The sequence below is a fragment of the Podarcis filfolensis genome (assembly GCF_964270895.1).
Source record: "Podarcis filfolensis genome assembly, chromosome: 15".
Taxonomy (NCBI): Eukaryota; Metazoa; Chordata; class Lepidosauria; order Squamata; family Lacertidae; genus Podarcis; species Podarcis filfolensis.
The window spans coordinates 14655956-14673857 of record NC_139618.1 but is presented as its reverse complement, the minus strand read 5'-3'; the positions used below and the strand labels follow the sequence as shown (position 1 = coordinate 14673857).

The following is a 17902-nucleotide window of genomic DNA, read 5'->3' as shown; positions in this document are numbered from 1 at the left end:
GTGCTGGAAGAAATCACTCTGCACATGCTCAGAGTAAGGTATACAGAGCCTTCCTAGAAACAGGTAATACGGCTGTTGAGGGGCAAGAGGGAGAGAAATCACTCGGCACATGGTCAGAGTGAGGGGGCTGCAGATGCATCTTAAGAAACTGCCAGTGCAAACGTTGGTGGGCGGAGAAATCACTCTGCCCATGCTCTAAGGGAGGGGAAATGTAACCCGTTTCGCAGGAGGACGAAGCCTACTGTGCCGACCAGAACTTCCGCACACACGCACGCCCCTTGAGCATGTGCAGAGGGCAGAAGTGGGCGGGGCTTATGAGAGGGGGGGCTCCCAGGGAGATGCGTGGCCTGGCGCGGGTGTGGAGGTGCGTGTGTATGTGGAGGCCCCTCCCTCCCACCCTCTCTCCGTGCCCACTGGCGGCTGGCGGCGCTGGGGCTGGGCCTCCTCCTACGCCTGAGGCGCGGCCTGCTGCGGGCCTGCTGCGATCTTTGCACCCGGCCCGCCTGCCCCGTGGGCCTGCTGCGACTGAGGGGCCGGGGCGGGCGGTTCAGGGCGGGGACGGGGGCGCGACGGCGGGGGTCTCCTCACCTGCGCTCCTCCCTCCCGACGGCGCTGCTCCCACCTCAGCTGCCGCCGCGCGCCGCTCCCGCCCCCTCCCGCCTCGCAGCGCCCCCTCCCGCCACGCAGCCAATCAGCGAACGCAGTGGAGGGCCAATCCTGAAGCACGCGCTCGCCCCGCCTTGAGGGAGGGGGTGGGCCCTTCTCGGCGCGCAAGGCCCCGATTGGCCCGCCCCTCCCGTCGATCGACCTTTGCGCAGCTCTCCGCCCTCCCTGCCTGCTTGCCTGACAAGGGAGAGGGGGAGGGACGCACAGGAATGGGAAAGGGCGGGCCGCGGCGGCCAATGAGAAATCACAGCGCGTCCTTCCCGCTGTCCAATAGGAGCAGGGGAAAAGAGAAAAAGGCGCGCCCACGTCCGTTTTCTGCTCGGCGCTGTCAAAAGAAAGGGAGGAGGAAGAGGAGGAGGAAAGTGAGGCGCCGGCTGATTGGCTGAAACGGGGAGGCGCGCCTGGGAAGCTCTCGGCAGGCAGGCGCTTCCGGAACTATTTTAGCGCCTCCGAGCATTGGCCACGCCCGCCCGCCCTCCTCGCCACGCCCCTGCGACGCCTCCATTTCAGTCCAATCAAAGGACGAGGCGGGGCGCTGCTCTGCCTGGACCAATCGGAGCACGAGGAAGCGTGAGAGTGGCGCTCCCTTTCTCCTTTGTCACCTCTGCCCTCCAGGTGGCGCTCCTCCGTGGGTGGGGCCCGTGCACTCGTTCATTTGCATATTAATCGGAGGCATGAACCCTGGTGTGAGTTCAGATAACGCAACAGCTGCAGTAATAACAACGGGTATTCAACAATTGCAATAATGCTAATTATTTGTTGTTATTCTTGCAGGGGGCTGAACTGGATGACCCCTGAGGATCCTTCCAACGCTACACTTCTATGATTCTATTATTATATTATTACTGTTCTTGTTATTCAGCAGTCTCCAAGCAACTTTCAGTATAATTTAAACATAAATTTACAGTATTATAGTATTAACACATACACTATATAAAAAATCCCTAGAGAAATCATATACGTAATTGAAATGATTATGATGATAATGACTGAGGAACTTAATAAGCTAATATTTCATGAATATTAGCCTAGCAAAGGATGGGTGCTTGATGATTTAGCACTTTGCATGCAGATGTTCCCAAATTCACCAGGAAAGTTTTGCCTTTCCCCCATAACATATATATTCAGGGCTTTTTTCTGGGGGTACACAGACCCCAAAACATTTTGTGAATCTAAGTTTGGCCTCATTGAGGGGCAGTATTTCAATATGAGTAGGAAAAAGAGAGTACCCCTAAACATTTTTTAAGAAAAACACTATATATTTACTGACAAAACAAAAGCAATCTTCAGGTTGTACCTCTTGTTAGTCAGACACAGAGTAGATCCACTGAAATTAACATACATGGCTAATTTTGATCCATTAATTTCAGTGGCTCTACTCTAAGTGGGGATAATTACAATTCAGTGAATTAAAAGGCAAACCAACCTAAGTCACAGTTTCCAAGAAATACATCAAACGAAATATGACCAGCCTTTGAAATCTGCACTTTTCTGAATTCTAAACATTAGGGCTGACCTCCGTCTAGATTTGGGGCAGGATCTGGGTCTATGCATTTGAATTAAGGCAACATAACCAAATTTTGCATCATGGTTCCTAAGCTCAAGGAGCAGAATGTTGTCAATTTTTGGATACAGTTGGGTGCCATTTTGAATCAAGATGGTGGAGCAAAACCTGCACTTTCTTAGGGGGAGTGTCCTCAGACCTCCTAGGTGCCCCTGGATACATACTAGTGCAGGGGTCTGCAACCCGCAGCTCCGGAGCCGCATGTGGCTCTTTTACACCTTTGCCGCGGCTCCGGGGCGGATACTAGCGAGGGGAGGAGGCGTATTGTGCGCCCCGACACTCCCCACTGTGGCGGGCGCTGTACTGGCTGTGACGTCGCATGGGGGCTGTGTGTGCGTTAGTCACGCACCGTCCCGACGTCACCTTCCCGCCCGCTGTCAGATCGGACATTAAGGTAAGAAACAATATATGCAGTGTTATATTTGTTTTAAATGTCGCAATGGTTTTGCGGCTCCCAGGTTTTTTTTATTCGGAAACGGGTCCAAGTGGCTCTTTTTGTCTTAAAGGTTGCAGACCCCTGCACTAGTGCTTATCCCACTGCATTCAACATGGTGTTGCATGCGACCCTGATCTCTGAGTGTTCAGGAGTTCCAGGCGCTGGATGATGCGATGATGGTTGGTAGAGACTATTTTGAGGATATATGGTTTTATTTACACATATATACAACCAGAGCATGGAGGGGCTAACAGCATTAACACCCCCAACAGATCCATTAGTTAAAGCTTTGGATCCAGGACAGAGCAAGCATGTCTCTGTGTTTCTCTGTGCTTCCAGCTCAGCTCACACACCCCACACTGGCTATTGTTCTACTTAGCAGCTAGGTGAGGCAGTGTGTGGCCGGGAGAAGGCCCACCCATTTGTTTTGTGGCACAGAGTAAACCTCTGCATATGCTAATTGTGGTGCTTAACTAGTCAGCCAAAACCCTTACCTAGACATAGGGACTGGTCTGGCAAGCTTGCTCGCCTACATTCTACTACACCAGATACAGGATCCCAAGAACTGGAAGAAATTCAGGGCATCAACAGAAGTACAGTGGTATCTCGGGTTAAGTACTTAATTCGTTCCGGAGGTCCGTTCTTAACCTGAAACTGTTCTTAACCTGAAGCACCACTTTACCTAATGGGGCCTCCTGCTGCTGCCGCGCCACCGGAGCACAATTTCTGTTCTCATCCTGAAGCAAAGTTCTTAACCTGAAGCACAATTTCTGGGTTAGCGGAGTGTGTAACCTGAAGCATATGTAACCTGAAGCGTATGTAACCCGAGGTACCACTGTATAGCAAGGGAAGTAAAATTGTATCACTCTATTCTGCCATGGTCAGGCCACACCTGGAGTCCTGTGTCCAGTTCTGGGCACCACAATGTGCAAAGAATATTGACAAGCTGGGAAATGTGCAGAGTAGGGTGACCAAGATTATTAAGGGTCTGGAAACCAAGTCTTATGAGGAACGATGAAAGAGCTGCGTATGTTTAGCCTGGATAAGAGGAGACTGAGAGGAGATATGATAGCCATCTTCAACTATCTAAAGGGCTGCCACAAGGAAGGTGGAGCAAGCTTATTTTCTCCTGCTCCAGAATAGGACCCAAACTCATGGCTTCAAGCTTGGAGAAAGGAGATTCTGACTAAACATCAGAAAAAACTTTCTGACAGCAAGAAGAATGGATTCCCTCGGAAGATGGTGGACAGTATACTTCATTGGAGGTTTTTAAGCAGAGGTTGGAGGGCCATCTGTCCTAGATGCTTTAGCTGAGATTCCTGAATTGTAGGGGATTGGACTGGATAACTCTTGGGTCCCTTCCAACTCTGTGATTCTGTGATCCAGAATGACCCTCCAAACTCATAACAATCTGAAGCTCTCCTCTGTTACACCAGCTTTGGAGATGAGCTTGATGAGGACACAGAAAGTGGGGTATTCTTGGTAGCATCACCCAGGCAGTGGCATGCCTTTCTGAAAGAGGGCTATCATCTCTCCCTTGATTTTTGGGGGGGTTGACAGATTTTTTTTTATTCTGCAGTGCCTTAAATCTGTCAAGGCTGCTGTATTCATAAACAGACCCAATTGTTTCATGCCCCTCTTGCAGCTGTTTTTATACATTCTTAATCACTTTGATCTTATTCTAACTGTATTTTTGCAGGGGAGGATTCTAGAAACCACCTTTTTATTGAAAGGTGGAACAGACATTTTCTAAAAGAAAACATACACTCCATTGTCTGCTAAGCACCTGCCTTTCTTATTTCAGAAACTGAAAATGTTACGTTTCTCCTTTCTCATTCCTATTCCTCATTTTTAATTCCTCTTCAGTTCCACGTTGCCTCCTGTTCAGAAGTCCATCACCCACCACAGGTTTCTAAGTGATGCGAGTTCTCATAAACAATTTTTTTCAAAGTATTGGAATCTTTCGTGAAAAACTGAAGCTTCTTAAAGACATTTAATAACTGGTTATCAATGTAATGAAGACTTAGCAAATCCCCGAATTGTTATAATAATGTGTCCTCATTTCATGAAACTGCAATTTCTTTGCAGCAAAGTTTCAGCACTGTTAGTTTGGCAGTGATAATTATATGGCAACAGCCTGGCCAGGAACATGAAGAAATTGGTGGAATATGCCTTATGTTGTTAGAACGCCTCCAGTTCATTTTGCTCCTGGGTAAAATAATTAGCAAAGCATGCTCAATTTATTCCCATACTTTTGAGAGGCCTTCTGAAATAGTTCCATACACAAAAAATACATTTTAAAATCATTTTTCCTGGTCAAAATGGTAGATAGAATCACAGAAATGTACTCCCAGGGGTCATCATCCAGCCCCCCGCAACACAGGGAATCACAGCTCAAGCATATTGTCTAATCCTGTGCTATGGACATCCCTAGACTTGGGAGTCTTCTACTGCATTTAAAGGGGTGTTGGGACTGTCTCCCTTTAGATATGTGGCTGAATGAAAAATGATATGAAATGAACCCTGAAGAGAGACAATTCAGCAAACCTGCAGACGGAACAGCAGGTGCCTCAAAGTTCTGAAGAAACAAGATTGGCCCAGGGTCAAAGTGGGTGGGTTGCTGTGGTAACAATGATTTGCCCTCCATTGTGACATCTCTCACTTCTCCCTTAAAAGCCACTAACTACAGGTGTCCATTGTGTGTCTACAGGTGTCTACTTAATAAGAGTAGAAGCAGGGAAATTAAGGAGAAGTCTCTTGGAATAATCTTGGAAGCTGCTAAGGGATGAACTAACTTGTCCCCATGTCCTTCTCTTGTTGCAGTTGTGCCACAGCTCTTCAAGGCTTTTCTGGAGCCTGAGATTAGTACTGGGGAAAACAGAACAGTAGGGACTGGATCCCTCAGACCCACTGCTCATGGTCTTTGCCCCCAATTCTGCAGTCTCTGATGCGGAGAAGCCCTCACCTCGCTATGAACTGTCAGCCTGACTTCTGCCATGGCTTTTCTTGGTCTGAATAATCAGGAACTGTCAAGCAGCTGTTCAGAGGGGCTTCCGGAGCATAGAAAGCTCAGAATAACTGGCTGCCAAGGCAATTCTGGTGAGTGCAAAGTTGTGTAAGTTACCCTCATGGTGAGGTGGGTGGGAGGGCCAGGGATGGGATTTGGAGAACCTTTTGTGGATCTGTCTGAAACGAGGACCATGCAAGCCTAGGGCATGGAATTGCCCATTTCTGTGGAAAGCAAAGCCGGGAGTTTGGAGTTGGGACCGTCCTCCTGAAGCTGAAGAGGCAATGGTTTAGTGAGCAGGAAGAGGCTGTGGCAGAGAGCAGTTCAGACCCTGAGGATGAAGCAGAGGCTGGAGAGGAGAGGGGTAAAGAGGTAGCTGAAGAATCTAGGGAGTCTCCCTCTCCTGTTGCAACCAGCTCCCCTCCCCGCTAGTCTCCCAAAACATGGAGAGGAATGAAAAGAGCAGAGCAAAGAGAGGCAGGACGGAGGAGCCTCAGGTTGCTGGGGAAGGACCTAGGGAAGAGACTTTGAGAGTGCTGGGTAGTGCCCACAACTGCCTCAATGCAGCAAGACCTACTGGGAAAGGTTGCTGTGATCACTAGGCCTGCACTGTTTTGGTTTCTTTGAATAAAGAGTTAACTTCACTGACACTGGGCAGACCTATCTCTGGCTCCTGACACAAGCAAAAAGAAAATCTGAGCAGGGAAACCACCATTGAAAGAATCACCAACTAGCCATGACATAGCTTCTCTATAAGTCAGCCTGATATTGACATCGCTTCTGCCTCCATAGCTGAGATATGGGAACCTGACCTGGTCAAAAGGATCACAATTAACTTGTGAGGCGATTTCTAAAACAGGCAGCAAGGCAAGGAGGTCCTTATGGATATAAGGGGACAGTCTAGATCTGTGTCACGTGACAGAGCCAGATTTGGGTTCTATGATGGACTTGTAACATTAGGAACCACATCAAAAATGCTTTCTCAAAACCCAGTACGTGTTTCACACTCCCACAATGAATGTTTGAGGGTCACTCTCTCGTTGCAGCCCTACCAACTTTGAGAACAGGATTGCAGTGGCTCCACCACAATTGTCTAAGGTGCTTTCCACTAGAGGACAAGTCTCTTCCCCTGCAACAACTCTGGAAAGAGGCGGCAATGGAAGGAGAAGAGGGAAAGGGGGAAGAATGTGCATTTATTTTGGATCATGTGCATGGGGAGTAGGAGATTCTGGCACAGGAAAAGCAGGTTCACTGGTCATCGTGTTACAAGATTATTTTTAAACAAAATATCTGCAAAGCAATTCTGTCCGAGGTAGTATGCCTCTGAATAATACCAGTTGCTGGGAATCACAAGTGAGAAGAGTGTGGCCGTTGCAGTTATCTCCTGCTTTGGGGCTTCCCAGAAGAGACATCTGGTTGGTTGTGGGTGCTGGGCTAGCCCCTTTGGTCTGATTCAGCTGCATGGCTCTTCTTAAATCTGTGAGGAGGGATGCGAAGAGGTGGCATCACTCAAGTGCAGAGAGAGATCATGATCATGATCAAGGATGTGCCGCAATAAGAGAGTTGGGAGGTGGAAGGAAGGTGTTTGAAGATGAGGTTAAGCAATGCTGCAGTCAGAACTTGCAAATACAGTCAAACCTCAGTTTTCGGACGTCTCAGCTGCCGAACGCTTCAGAAGCTGAACGCCGAAAACTCATAAGTGAATGCTTCCTGTCAGGGAATTGCCATCGGCTCAGGAGCAAGAGGGGAAAAGGCGGATGGATTACAGAGAGCCTCCAAAGATCGTGGGAAGCAGCACCTCCTCAGCAGAGGAGAGTAACCACGCCTCCAGTGGAGAGGAGCTTCAAGGCTCGGAGGAGGCCAGGCGGTGCCAGGACACCTTGCCTGAGCAAAGCGGGGAGGAGAGAGGTCCTCCATTACCCACACCCTCCCTGTACAGTAGGCTTCCGTGCCGAGAGGGGAAGCGCAGACTGGGCGTCAAGAAACTACTCTGCTGGGGAAGGTATAAGGACCGCCCACTCACAGATTCTGCCAGTGAATGAGCAAGACATAGAATAGAGGTGCTCTTGCATTCTAAAGGTTTTTACCACCAATAAGAAAGCTTTAGAACAGACTATTGAGGCATATTGCCTGATTGCTCTCGAGCAACCACCCGATACCTCTAACACTTCCATTTTCAAACGCTCCTCAGAAGTCAAACGGCTTCCGAGACGCATTTTTCAATTTCCCCCACTGAACTTGCTGGCAGCCCTTTGATCCTTGGTTTTTGAACATTTCAGAAGTCGAACGGATTTCTGGAACGGATTACGTTCGAAAACCGAGGTTCCACTGTATATGATTGTGCACAGCAGCCGGAAGGGACTCAGTTCAGAATGCTGCCCCTTCGCCTGCAGGAGAGAGAAGAAAAGGAAATTGAGGAACGCCTCCTGATGTTCTGCAGCCATTCTCCACAATAATACAGAAGGCTCGACATTTGTCAGGTGATTCCGGGTGCTCAGCAGCCCTGTGTGGTTACAACAACCCTGCAAAGTAGGCCAGTGTTATATCCTCCCATGGGGACTCCTGAGACTGAGATAGGGGGGCTTGGCTAAATACACCAAATGATGTCAGGGCAGAGACTGCCTGCTATGTAGCGCACCGCACAATCCTAACCAGGCCCACTCGGATGTTAATCCTTTTGAATATAATGAGTCTTGCTCCTAGGTAAATAGGATCAGGATTACAGCCTTTACCTCTTCACTACACTACAGAAATGTTTCTTACTTGGTTTTATTCAGTTCTACATTTATACCCCACCGTTCCTCCAAGGCATACAAAGTTCTCCCCGTTTTAGTCCCACAACAACCCTGTGAGGTAGGTTAGGCTAAGTAAGAGATAGCAACTGGCCCAAGGTCACCCAGTGAGCTTCTTGGTGGAGTGGGGATTTGAACCCTGATCTCCCAGGTCCAGGACAAACACTCTAACCGCTACACCATAGTGGCTAATAAGCCTCCAGACTTGCCTGTCCCTCACACTGTTGCCCCAACACACACACACACCCTGGCAAAGCCAGTTAGCAAGAGGGGAAGCAGAGGCACTTACTCAAGTTTTAGTGCCCCGGGAAAAGGTAGAGCTTTTTGGTCAGGGTGGTTCGGTCCTTGGAGGGCATCTGGCATGGTTTTTTTTCAAAGGACTGCATGACCTGCAATGCAGAGGAGGAGAGAGTTCACAGCAGGTCATTCCCCCCCAAAATAATAATTAAGAAATGAAAAGGGGGGGAAATAGTATCCCTGTCCAGCTGAAGAAAGGACTAGCTCCTAGAACTTCCATGCACTCTTGCAAAAAGACTAGTTTATTTATTTTACATTAAATAAGAATTAATTAAGGCTGGCTGAAAAATAAGAATTAAGAAAGGCAGAAGCAACCTCAGAGCTTTGCGCTCCGGCTTGAGCCCTGCAGAAGGGAGCTTTGCCTCACCTGGGGTCAGAGCAGGACACAGCCTTAGGACGGAGGGCATACCTTTCTGAAGATCTCTTCCAGGTTGCAGTTCCAGGCATGTTTCTTGATATCTTTGATCAGCTGCACGATGAAGAGAGATCCAGTTTGGGGGCTTCTCCAGGATACATTATCTGGAGAGGAAACATGAACGTATGACGCTTAGGGCTAGATGAATCTCTGAACTGTTGGTTTATCTCAGTTCCTCATTTTTCTAAGAGTTGTCAGCCAGCAACTCTGGGCGGCTAATGCTAACACACAGCATCTGAGGCTGACCAGGGCAGCTTATCCAGTTCCCAGTGAATAGGGCCAGATGATAACTTGCGACCAGTTTACCTACAAAATCACCTTACCCCATTATCTGCCCACTCCACTGCTTTGATGGAACTGGCACTGTTAGAGAAAGTGCTACATAATACTTGTTTTCCCTTTGTAAAAAGTTGATCTTTTAGTATGGCAGCACCTCCACTTTGGAACTCCCTGCCTCTTGATAATCAGGCAGCCGCCTTCACTGTACTCTTTTCGGCACCTGCTAAAAACATTTTTGTTTGGACAAATCTACCCAGGTGTTTAGTAAGCTGATGCGGGGCTTCATCTGTTTTTAGTCTATTTGCTATTTTAACTCTTCAGAAGCATTTAAGTTATTGTTCTTAATTTTTCTTCTTGGTAATTGTATTTTTTTGTACTCTTTGTAAACCTCTGTGAGAGGTGTTGTTTTTCAATCAAGCAGTGTATTTATGAAACTAAAAAACAAGACCACCAGAGCCGCTTGCCTGGGGTTGTGGAATAGAGGCAGATGAAGTCGCTTTCCACGTGTACTTTGTGAATGGCATCGCTCTCCAAGTCTTCTTCCTGCCACTGGACAGGGTTGAGGGGGGCGGCCGAAGGTGTTGCTGAGTCGCTCACAAATGCAAATCCTTTATTCACTGGGGAAACAAAAGGAAAGAGCCTCTGTCAGGACTCTACAGCACCCCTCTTTCCTGGAATCATCATCACCTGTTGCTCAAATTTCATAGGGAATCCTGAGGTCATCTCCCAGTGTTTTCCATGTTCTGACCACACCACCACTTCTTTCCACACCTATTCCTCTGAGGCGAACCACAAAACGGTGCTCTCCCCACCAGGGGAAAAAAAGAGGGAGTAAAGTTCTACGTCAGTAACAGGGAGCGGGAGGAGAACAGAAGTGCCTCCTATTCACCAAAAGGCTGCTGTGGAGGCGGCATGGGGGGTGCTGCCAAGGCAAGGGGCCTCCAAGGAGCCTGCTGCAATTGTTCTTGGCACTGCGACAGCAGCAGCGGACGAAACATTCCCTGGAGGCCGGATCAGCTGTCCCTGTGGATCCTGCCATCTTGCCTCATGGGCAGACCGGCCCTGTCAGCGGTTTATTGGTGACAGAATGCAATTCTGGGGTTGGCTTGTGCAGCGTGGAGCACTGCTGAGGTGCTGAAGGGCTGCTGTGCCTTTAATCAAAAGCTTCCTGCTTGCTGGTTTTGCGCCTTTTATTGGCGACCATTCAGTTGAGACCAGAGAGACATGTGAGGAATTGCCCCCCGGAATCTGTCAACTACTCTTCCCCATTACATGAGGGGAGGGGAGATTCAGAATGGCTTCCTTGCATTGATTTTCCTGTTGTAGTGAAATGGTGCTATTTATTCTAGAAATTAATTAAATCCAGTTAATACAGGCCCCTACTCCCCACATTACTGCATGCGGAAACAGAAACTGACTAATTCAGGGGCAATTCTTTCTTTTTCTTTTTTTTATAAGTTTTTTTATTCAAAATTAAAACAAAATATATTATCCAAAAAAAATCATCCTTGTTTTTCCACCATTTTCCCTCCCTCCCCCCACCCTCCCACACAAAACCCACCCATCCCCACCCCCGACTTCCCTCAGTTCCAGTCTTTGGTTTCTCTGAGACTGCTGTTTTCTGCATGTTACAAAGTTGTATAGATCCTCAAACTATTTAGCTGATCAGGGGCAATTCTTTTGATCCTGTTGACCAGGACCCAATAAAACAGCCAATGCCCCCCAACAGAATTGGTCTGCTAGAGAAAACATGCTGCTGTCCCATCATCCCCAGTCTGCCCTCAGCCAACCACCTTCCTCCTGGCCCCCAATCAGGGATTGGCTCTGCTCATTATTGCCTCTGGCTCCCCCTACTGTTGGGCTCCCTACCTTCCACCCTACCAGTCCCAAAGACCACCACTACTTCCTGCTTAACCACAGAGGTGCCTTGCGCTACATCCCAGGCAGGCGGAGGGAATCCCGGGTTCAACACCCACCACGTACCCCCACGGCAGGCCTGGATGACGATGACCTTGGGCTTCCCCCTCAGAGCCGGGCAGTTCTTGTTGTTGAAGGTGGAGAAGACTGTGTCTACAGAGAGGAGATCTGGGCACGAGTCCTCGTGCTTCACCCCACACAGGCCTTCCCGGAGGCCGTGAGACATGAGCACCACAAAGGTGCTGTCGGAGGTCTTGTGTTCCTCCTGGGCTGCGAAGCTCTTTAAGCACGTGGCCATGTCCTGCAAGCAGAGAGAAGGGGGTGTTGGGTCAGCAGCAAAAGGGCAGCTTTCTTAGCTAAAAGGGAAGAAGAGGGGCAGCTTCTACTCCTAGAACCCCCCTCATGTCCAGGGAAGTGACCAAGGCTGCCTTGCAGATTTGCTTGGCTCCAACTCTCAGCAGTTGGGAGTGAGATAATATCTTTAATGCACCACACTGATCATCCCTGCCTTATGTCTGGAGTAAAGGTGGGATTGAAAATTTATTCCTTTAGAAATTAGGGGTTGCTGAAAAAGTTTAAAACAGGGATGCAGAAAAGGGAGGTATGGGGAAGTCGTCGAAATAAGGTTTAAGAAAAAAAGGTGATGAAATTATACGTGTTTATATGTTTGTTTGTTAATGTGTCATGTTGTGAAGTGTCTGTTTTTGTTTGTTAATATATGTTGTAAAACCAATAAAAATTTATTATAAAAAAAAGAAAATTTATTCCTTTATTTATTTGTATGTTTTCGATATCTCTCCCCCCACTTTCCTCCAAGGAGTTCAAAGCGGCACACATGCCTCCATTTTATCCTCACAACAACCCTGTGAGGCAGATTAGGCTGAGAAGCAGTGACTGACCCTTAAGGTCACCCAGTGAGCTACAAGGCCAAATGGGGATTTGAACCCTGGTTCTCCCCCAGGTCCTAGTCCAACACTCTAACCACTACACCACACTGCCAGGATTTAAGCACAGGGAACCTAATGTGCTCATTCTACTATGTTTATCCTGCATTGAACAGGGGGTTGGACTGAGTGGTATCTAAGGTACTTTCCAGCTCTGTGACATACTAGAATATATTAATAGAACATATACAGTGGAACCTTGGTTTTCAAACGTAATCCATTTCGGAAGACTGTTCAACTTCCGAAATGTTCGAAAACCGAGGATCAATGGGCGGTCAGCAAAATCCATTGAAAAAATGGAGAAACACACCTCGGAAGCCATTTGACTTCTGAGGCACATTCAAAAACAGAAGGAATTACTTCCGGGTTTTCAGCGTTCGGGTTCCGAATCATTCAGCTTCTGAGACACTCAAAAACCAAGGTTCCACTGTATTACGGAGCTGTTTCTGCATCTCAGTTCTGGCTGCTCTGCGTATCACCACAAGGTTTCTGACTCTCCGTCGGGCCTCAGGATTTGTGTCTCTGTGTGTGTAGGAACAAAACTGCTGTGCTATTTGTTTGTTATAAAATGTTTGGCTTCTGTTTTGGAGGCTGTTTTGAGCAGGAATTTCAGGGAGTTTCCAGGAAGGAAGTTTGATGGCTAAAGGGAAATTAAACCTAAAGATTTAAAGGGAAGAGGCTTCTGGGGTAAAGAGAAGGTTAACAGGCTTTTGGGAGGATGGAAACTGAAACCGCCTTGGAAAACTCCCCACCACCACCACAACCACCTACTTGTGAGCATAAGTTGGTCTCGGTTTCCACTCTGTATCCCAGCCCTTCCAGGAGAAGCTTCATCTGGGCCAGATCCACCTCGGCTCCTTCCCTTTTGCTACAGTGCTCAAAATCAATGTTGCAGATGACCAAGGCCAGTCGGGTGCGTGTCTCTTTGTTCTTGATCGGGTAGATCTGCCAGGGAAGAAAAGTTAGGCTCACTGAAATCTGGGTTAAGGAGCCTTATCACACTTCTAGCTAGGCCAAAGCACTCAAAAGGGGCACAGAGCAGAGCTGGTGAGAGGAGGGGCCTGGGGAGAGTCTGAGGCCTCAAGGGCCGCATTCAACTCTGGCCTGAGTCCCCCACCCCACAACCCTCACCTTCAGCAAGAGCGCAGGGAGTGAAATGGGATCTGGATTTAGCCAGGTCTGCCCACACCTCATTGTGACTGCCCACTTGGTCCTTCCTCACCTCGTCCTGTTCCTCAGCTTGTATTTTCTGAAAGAGGTCCAGGGGGCAAAGCATGAGCCCATCGCTGGTCTCCTGCAGCTGGGCTGCTTTTGCTGAGGCAATGGCCCTTGGGCCGACTTCCTGGAGTGGCAGATGAGCCTGTTGCTCTGGAGACAAGAGAGATTCGGGTACCAGGTTAAACCTTTGGATGCTCTTGAGGATCACGGAAAGTATCTGTAGATATTCTGAATTTGGTTACAACATTTGGCTCCTTTTGGAAGGAGAGCAGAATGCAATAGTAATTATAATAATATAGATTATAGTAATAGTGATAATAATAATAATCTACTATATACATTTTTAAGTGGCTTGTCTATTTGGCCATCTGTTCTCTATGGATTTGGCCCCCTCTCAAGATATTGCCATCAAACTCTACATCAGAGCTCCTGAGGTGGGAGCTAGGTGGTTTTTGTAAACGTTTGGATCAAGATGGTGGACCACAACACGATTTTTTGTGTGACATTGCCTGGTTTTTGGTTCCAAACGTGTGTGTGTGTGCGTGCGCGGGTGTGCGCGCATGCACGGAGAAAGATAGCAAGCTTTTTTACGTCCAGTCTGAGTACCACCCTCCCACTCTTAAACACCAGGCTGATTTCCCAAGGTTTATTTTCTATCAAAGACCCAGATGGATCGTCTTCCTGTCAGTGACACTAGAGAGTTTTTTTTGGGGGGGGGGAATGCAGAGCTGTTTCCTGCCTCCCATCTGTGGGGGGGGGGAATAAAAGGGAGTACCTATAGGATGAGACGATGTGTCACAAGCAACTGAAATAGGGAAGACGGCTGCATTTCGTGTGACTGGGACTCGATAGTTCAACAGGTAGATGTGCATTCCTAAGAGCGAGTAGCTATACGGAAAAGACCACAAGGAAATGTCACTTGTGCTGAGGTTTCCTTTCCACACTGATCATCGGTTTCCCCCACCCCAAAACTGGCCAGACTCATTAAGAAAATTGGGGCAGAGAAGGGACTTGAGGGTGGCTGGGGAAATACACTGTAAGGGGGATGTCTGGCCTTTATCCAAGGCAAGAGAACCAGAACTGCCAGTGGCACCAGCTGCATGAACTGCACGTTTATGAACTTGTGTGTGAGGTTGCTCTTCCCCTCCTCCCTCCTCTCTTTTTCCTCAGGCATCATGCCTTTTTCAATTGGGACCTTGAAAGCGACTCTAAGAGCCTTTTGGACTTCAAGGGTCAGGTATACATGTCATCATCAAATCAATAAATCAGGTCACACTTTATTTATTATTTAAACAGTGGCTCCCAAATGTTTTTGGACCACCACCCCCTTAGTTCCATACACTCATCCCCAATGCCTCCTACCCTATGAAAAGCATTATGCAGGATATCAGTTTACATGACCCACTAGATAATAATGCAATAAAATGCCAAACAGTAACCACCAATTGCGCATTTATTCAAAATCCGATTAAAGCTATTTAATTAATTCAACAAAATGGGTAAACTTGACCCAGTTGATCCTTTTCAAAGTCTGTTAGTCTCCCCCTTGCTGCCCCCTTGTCTCTTATTGCCCCCCTGGGTAATCCTCTCTTCCTCCAGGGGGCGCTGCCACCCAGTTTGGGAACCACTGGTTTAAACAATGCATTTAAATTGAATTTAGCTGGACTGTAGTTCTTAAAATTTAAATATCTGCATAAACAATCCAAGAAGAGAAATCCATGACACAGTTGGTTCACGCATCTGGTTGTTAACCAAAAGGTTGGTGGTTCAAGCCCACCCAGGGATGTCTGTGGGCAAAAAGATTCCTCCATTGCAAGGGGTTAGATTAGATGATCCTCAGGGTCCCTTCCAACTCTACAATTCTATGAACTGCTAAACTGGTTATTTAAATAAGCACCTGGCGGAGGGACTTGAAGCCTCAGTTCTTCAGCCAAGAAGCTGTCTTGGCACCGGAGGGCCTGGATGAAGATCTGGCTGGCTTTGGGCCCCTTCCTCCTCACGTGGTCAATCAAGATCCTTGCCTGGTCCTGCTTCTTCGTGTTCTCCTTCACCTCATCCGCCTCCTCCTCGTTCAGGACTCCTTCCTGGAGAAGCCTATCTAGGAGCTGGCTGATGAGAGACTTGTTAGCACAGGTCACAAACTCTGCGCGGATTTCCTTCAGCTTCTCATCTGCAAGGAAAATCAGGTCACCAAAATTGGCCCAAGGCACAGGAACATAGGAAGTTGTCTTGTACAAAGCGAGACCCATAGGGCCCTCTAGCTCAGTACTGTCTACACTGACCGGCAGCAGCTCCCCAGGGTAAACCATCATGCCAGGCTAACTCTTGCAGCCACTGGGCAGGCTTGGGGCACAGAAGGTTCATGGGGCCATTTTGCGCTGCCTGCCTGCCTGCATATGGGCTGAACCGGCTGGCTGATGCAGCCCTTGGTGGGTGTATCCTCCCACCAATGCTGGTTGGGTGGCCATTCAGTGAGGGGGCACAGGATGCAGTGGCAAGGCCAGGCCAGGCTCCAGGGCCCAGAGACCCCTGGCAGCAGGCAGGGTGGAATCCCTACTGAGGGGGCTGGTTTGTGCCCCCCCCAAAACCATGCTATCAGGGCTACAGCCCGCCTGCCCCCTCCCACTATGCCCCTGCTCATGACTCTACATCAACGGCTGATTTTAAAAGTAGGCTGCATTATACTGAATCAGACTGCTGGTCCAGCCAGTACAGTATTGCCCACCCTGGCCAGCTGCAACACCCCAGAAAATATTAGGGGGAAATGCACTTTCCTGCAGAGGCTTTTTTCGTTTTTGCTTTGACTTGCAAAATGTATGCAGAAATGGGGTGAGCCAAGACTGGAGAAATGAGAAAGTGGAAAAAATGACACGTGTGACGCTTCTCTCCCTTCCTAGCAGAGCATCGCCTTCAACGTGTTTCAGGAACACGGGGCAAGGTGCACAAGCAAGAGGAGGTTAACGTTAACACACACACACACACACACAGAGAGAGAGAGAGAGAGAGAGAGAGAGAGAGAGAGAGAGAGAGAGAGAGAGAGAGAGAGAGGAGGGAGGGAGGGAGGGGAGGAGGGAGAGAGCGCTGTCAGTCCAGGCTGAGAGCAACGCCGCCGTTCGCCAGAAATGGAAAGGGATCAAGCGGATCAAGTTTCCTTCCTGCCGTGAGCATCTTTTGGAGGATGCCGAGGGAGGGAGGGAGGGAGGGAAAGACAAAACGGAGTCAGCCTGGTCCCCACGCTGCCTCCCTCCGTAGTGACCGATCGCCCCTTTTAGCAGAAGGAAAGAGGGGGAAAGTTTGCGCGATCTTACCCGCCATGGCCCCTCAAGGCTCAACCAACACGTGGGGCAGCGCCTCTGCGAGAAGGAACCTCACCTTTTTCTGACCGCGATTGTGAAAGTAAAACAAAGTCCTGCTAGCAAGGGGCGGGGAAGGGACTGGCCCAGACGAGCGGCTGCCTCCTGGTGGAGGAGATGCCGGGAAAGCCAGTGACTGAAACATAGGAACCAGCTCCTGGGACTGAGGTCCCTTCGCCCCCCCTAAAATATTTGAGCACCACCCCAAGTTGATGGGCATTGCCATTCAAATGTCATGCTTGTGCCGCATCATGTGATTGATTTTGTGGGGCGGGGCTTAACTCCCCCCCCAATAATTTATTCAAGTTGGCACCCCCGGGCTAAAGCAGCCCCGCAGGGAGGTCTCTTCGTGGTCCGGCCTTTCTCTCTAGCCCAGGGGCCAGGCAGTTTCCCGGGCTGCCAACTGGGCTGCAAAGCACAAGGCGCAGCTGGTGGCACAGGTGCCAACTTGAATAAAATATTGGGCGGAGAGGGGGGAGGTAAGCCCCACTCCATATAATCAATCACATGACGCATTGACGAGCCTTAAGTCCGATGCCAAGCCGGCTCTGACCACTCAATCTCCAAAAGCACATCTGCATCAGCATCACCCAAACAAGCCCTGCAAAGCCAGCCTGCTCCGAGGAGCGGCCCTTTGCTTGCCCAGTCGTGGGACTTGGGATGCTTCCCGCGCAAATAGTTGTGCCCGCCGTACGTTCCGGAAGGAAGATGCAGCTGATGTGTGTCTCTCTCCCTTTTTAATTTTTTAAAATGTGTTTAGATTTGAAACATGCCGTCAGCACAGAGGGAGCGGCAAGGAGAGAAGCATGGACGATAAAGCAGAAGGCAATACATCAGGAAGGGAGTATCTCGGGAATTCAATAAAGGAAAGGATGTGAAGTTGAAAATTATTAATATTGCCCACTATAGTGATTTTTACCAGGAAGAAGTGGTTTCAGGCATTATTTGTTCATAGTGCGTTACAAAAGTCCACCAGGTGGCGGCACGGTTCAGTAGTTAACAGCTCCTTGCAAA

At 48.8% G+C, this 17902-nt stretch overlaps 2 protein-coding genes across 4 annotated transcripts in view; both read right to left on the bottom strand.

Annotated features, from left to right (window-relative positions):
* MTMR4 (myotubularin related protein 4) overlaps nt 1-855 on the bottom strand; it is a 46677-nt gene extending 45822 nt beyond the window's left edge. The window contains exon 1 of the mRNA XM_083588165.1: nt 589-855. The gene's annotated coding sequence lies outside the window, so the exon portion shown is untranslated. The remainder of the gene's footprint in view (nt 1-588) is intronic.
* Nucleotides 856-4640: 3785 nt separating this feature from the next.
* LOC310749902 (caspase-1-like) lies at nt 4641-17111 on the bottom strand. 3 transcript variants are annotated; one of them, XM_083587223.1, is made up of 9 exons: nt 16844-17111; nt 15433-15705; nt 13540-13685; nt 13089-13262; nt 11440-11674; nt 9921-10073; nt 9172-9281; nt 8755-8854; nt 4641-7150 (listed from the first exon to the last, which is right to left on the bottom strand). In XM_083587223.1, the coding sequence occupies exons 1-8, from the start codon at nt 16848-16850 to the stop codon at nt 8762-8764; spliced, it is 1191 nt and encodes a 396-aa protein (XP_083443349.1). In that variant the 5' UTR covers nt 16851-17111; the 3' UTR covers nt 4641-7150; nt 8755-8761. The 3 variants fall into 3 exon arrangements, with proteins under 3 accessions (XP_083443349.1, XP_083443348.1, XP_083443350.1); XM_083587222.1 differs by having other exon boundaries at nt 4641-8060; nt 16844-17106; XM_083587224.1 differs by lacking the exon at nt 16844-17111 and adding an exon at nt 14311-14423 and having other exon boundaries at nt 4641-8060; nt 15433-15499.
* Between the last annotated feature and the right edge of the window lie 791 nt (nt 17112-17902).